We start from the raw sequence: 3,565 nt of genomic DNA, 5'->3' as shown, positions 1-3,565 counted from the left end.
AAGGGGAAAAAACGAAAATCAAGACTTGTCATGTAGAGGTACAAGATCCCAACAATGAATGTAACTGTACTGTATCCCTAAAATGTACCAATAAACTCAATTAAAGCTGAAAAAAATAATAAAAGAGAAAATCTGGCTCTCCCCATGCACCACCCATGTCCTTAATGGTTCAGTTAAGCATGTATGTACAGCAGCATTAGAATTGTCAACCCTAACCCTGCAAGAAACATCTTAATCAACTAGAATATGAAGTTTCCCAGAATAAAGTACACTACGGGGAATAAATAGTGACTTTACAGTGGGGAGGCCGTAACCAACTGGCCAAGGTCAGTGTCTATGGCAATGAGTAGTGTGCACGGTGGGTACCTTCGATGTGACATGATGACAGGAGCAGTCTGTCCCTGCAGTCTTCCTTCCCACCCCACAATCCCAGTTTAACCATGAGAAACCCACACGCCAAATCCAAAGGAAGGGACATTCTACACAATGTCTGATTGGCGCTCCCCAAAGTTATCGAGGTCAGGCTGGAGTTGTGGCTCAGTGGTCAAGCATGGGCTTAGCATGTGCAAGGTCCTATGTTTAATCCCAGGCACAAAACAAAACAAGACCAGCAAGGTCATCAAAAACAGAGCAAGTAACACCCAAGGAGAAGTGAGAGGAGGCACCGCAGCTATGTAAATGCAAAGTGGTATCTTGGACAAAATTTCGGAACAGACAAAAGACGTTAGGTAAAAACTAAGGAAAGCTAAAGTATGGGTGTTGGCTAATGACACGTCAGTATTTTGCTCAGGAATTACATAAGGATGCAAGATGTTATTAGTAAGGGAAACTGGATATGGGATATATGGGACTCTACTATCTTAATGGTTTTTCTATCAATCTAAAACTATCCTTTAATAAGGTGTGTTTTTGTTGTTCGTTGTTGTTGGGCGGGGGGCTGGTGCTAGGATCGAACTTGGAACTTTGCACTTGCGAGGCAAGTGGCGAAACCACTGAGCTAAATTCCCAGCCCAATAAAGTTTATTTTTGAAGGAATTCACTGAAAAGCTCGATGTCAAATTCTAGATGATGGTTACTTCTGGGGGCAAGAGAATGAGACCTGGGAGCCTCCTATGTCGATAATATTTAATCACCATTTTAAGAATGTAACCCTGCAACCAGGCTGCCCGTGGTCAGTAATCTCCAAGCCACACAAACCATACTATTGTTCTGAGGCCAGAGACGCAGGGAAAGTCTGGGAGGAGGACACGGCTAGGGAGAACTTCTAGAAAAGTGAGTCAACAGCTGGGCAATGGAAAAAGGTGGAGAGGAGGGAAGAGTTTGAGAGCAAGCCCAGAGCAAGGCATTGTCTGAGACTGTGTGATGTGTGGTGCCTCACTGCAAGGCACCATGTGCAGCCATCTTGGGTAGAAGAGTTGAGCAGCATGATTCAGAATGGTGTGAAGGGCTTCAGATCTATTCCTATCTGTGCAGACCGTAGTCTGGTCTGCTGACCCCCAGCAGGCCCATCCCTGGGCAAAGGTGCCCTGCAGAGCCTCCCCAACCAGATGCGCACTTATTTGTGTAGCAGAAAGCACCCCACGGCTTTCCCTACCCCAATCGCCATGCCCTAGGCTGTGCTGTGTTTGCTTCAGGAAGACCTGGAGGGCAGCTGGTTGTTACTGGGGATGCTCATGCTGAGAACAGTAGGAAACTGGGAAAGGTCCTTGGCTCCCTAAATGAGTGCAATCCAGCTCTGCCCAGAGAGGCAAGAAGAGGCCTGACCACAGCACAGCCTTGTACTCAGTCCTGCTGCGATGTTCCCACTCTCGCTGCTGCCACAACACAGGCGGATAGCCAGGCCGCCATCGTGGCCCAAGTGAAGCACAGCAGGCGAGCTCACACATTCTGAAACTCAACCAAAACAGCTTTTGGGAGAGAAACTCATACGACACACGAATTTAAAGAGCCTAAGAAGACATCAGACATGGCAGACTCAGCATCTCATGCAGGATTTCGCTCTGGCCATCCTGATCAAGCTGCAGCAAGCTTCAGCAAGGAAGGACCCCAGCCCCAACTCAGGGCAAGCCCAGAGAGCGTTCCACCCAAAGACCGGCCCAGCTTTCAAAGGCCTTGCTATCAAGAAGGACAAAAAGGGACAGCAAATGTCCTTGATGAAAGGAAGCTGAAGAGATAAGACAGCAGAAATCCACCCACAGTCCTAGAGGGGGCCGAAGGACAGTAAAAAAGGAAAGGACAAGGGGGACCAAAAGACAGTAATGGGACAACTGGAGAATCTTGAGTATGAACTATAGATCAGGCAATAACATTATATCAAAGTTCAACGTCCTGACTTTGATAGTTGTGTCATTTCATAACTATGATTATAGAAGAGAAGGTCTTTACTTAGGGTTTACATTTGGAAGTATTTAGGGATAATGGGGCAAAATGTCCACAGTTGATTTTCAAATGCTTCAGAAAAACAATACTAATATATATATAGAGAGAGAGAATACTAAAGCAAAGGTGGCAAAATGTTAGCTTGTCAATCTCGGTGAAAAGTAAATGAAACTTCTTTGCATTCTTCTTCTTACTCTTTTATGTTTGAAATCTAAAAAAAAAAAAAAAAAAAAAAAAAAAAAAAAAAAAAGTACTTTTTAAGTGCACCCAAATCTCCCAAAGGGAATTTTTTCCATCTATAGAACTGAATGTGATGTTCCCACAACCTCTGCTTGAGTCTCAGGAGCCATGCAGAGCGCCCATTGCCCTTAGATACTTGCAGACAATTGTCATTTCCTTCACTGGCAAAGCCACCGGGGCGCTTTCCCCATCTCATCCAGGCTGCACTCCATCCTGATCCGCCTTCTGAGGGAGTAAGATTCACTGTCAGTGGAGAACTCTCACCTACAGCTTCTACTTTCCTGCTTGCTTTTTCCTCTCAAAGTGTCCTGGCAGCAGTTTCTCTGGGGAAGTTCTGAGTCCAAGATGCCCCAGCAGGGCTTCCTCCCTGGCCAGGTTTGGGCAGTCAGAATGCACAGGAAATTGGGGCTGGGAAATAATTTCCTTGAACACTCCGCAGGGACTGCAGCCTCGATCCTCTAAGATGGCTGGGAAGCTTGGCAGCTGGAATGGCACTTTGCTAAATTTGGCAGCCCTGGGGGGAAATGAGACTTTTTCCATCAGGAAGTCTGCTTTTGGCTAACGTCTCTATCCCGTCTGCCATGCCATCCTCTGCCAGGAGCAGGAGCTGCCTGGGGTGCAGAATCTGTTTGCCTGCAGTCGCGGGGGAAGAGGGAGCAGCTGATGAGCACTGGGAGAGGCCGGCACCTGCCAGGCCACGGCCCTGCAGCCATCACGACTCTGATCTTGGCATGACTTTTGCAGCCCAGAGCATCTGAGGACTGGCAAGAGACAGCACAATGTCCCTGGTGCACCTCTATGTATGAAGGCAGGGTTCTTCATTAACACAACACAAGAGGACACAAACTAGTGGGTTGGTGACCATATTCATTTAGATGAACTGCATAGTTTATACCTTTTTTAATTTGTGGAGAACACTTAATAATTAAGAAGAATCACATTTTTT

General features: G+C 46.5%; 1 protein-coding gene across 1 annotated transcript in view; it reads right to left on the bottom strand.

The window, feature by feature from the left end:
- The window catches only part of LOC104867790 (multidrug resistance-associated protein 9), a 122,764-nt gene that overhangs the window by 117,573 nt on the left and 1,626 nt on the right, over window positions 1-3,565 (bottom strand). Inside the window, 1 exon segment of the mRNA XM_033760596.1 lies at window positions 2,760-2,844. Within this exon segment, the coding sequence (XP_033616487.1) occupies window positions 2,760-2,815 (56 nt within the window). The 5' untranslated portion in view covers window positions 2,816-2,844.

The sequence above is a fragment of the Fukomys damarensis genome, unplaced genomic scaffold (assembly GCF_012274545.1).
Source record: "Fukomys damarensis isolate Sample0158 unplaced genomic scaffold, DMR_v1.0_HiC HiC_scaffold_114, whole genome shotgun sequence".
Lineage (NCBI taxonomy): Eukaryota > Metazoa > Chordata > Mammalia > Rodentia > Bathyergidae > Fukomys > Fukomys damarensis.
Note: the sequence above shows the minus strand (reverse complement) of the source record. Positions and strands in the feature narration are given on the sequence as shown.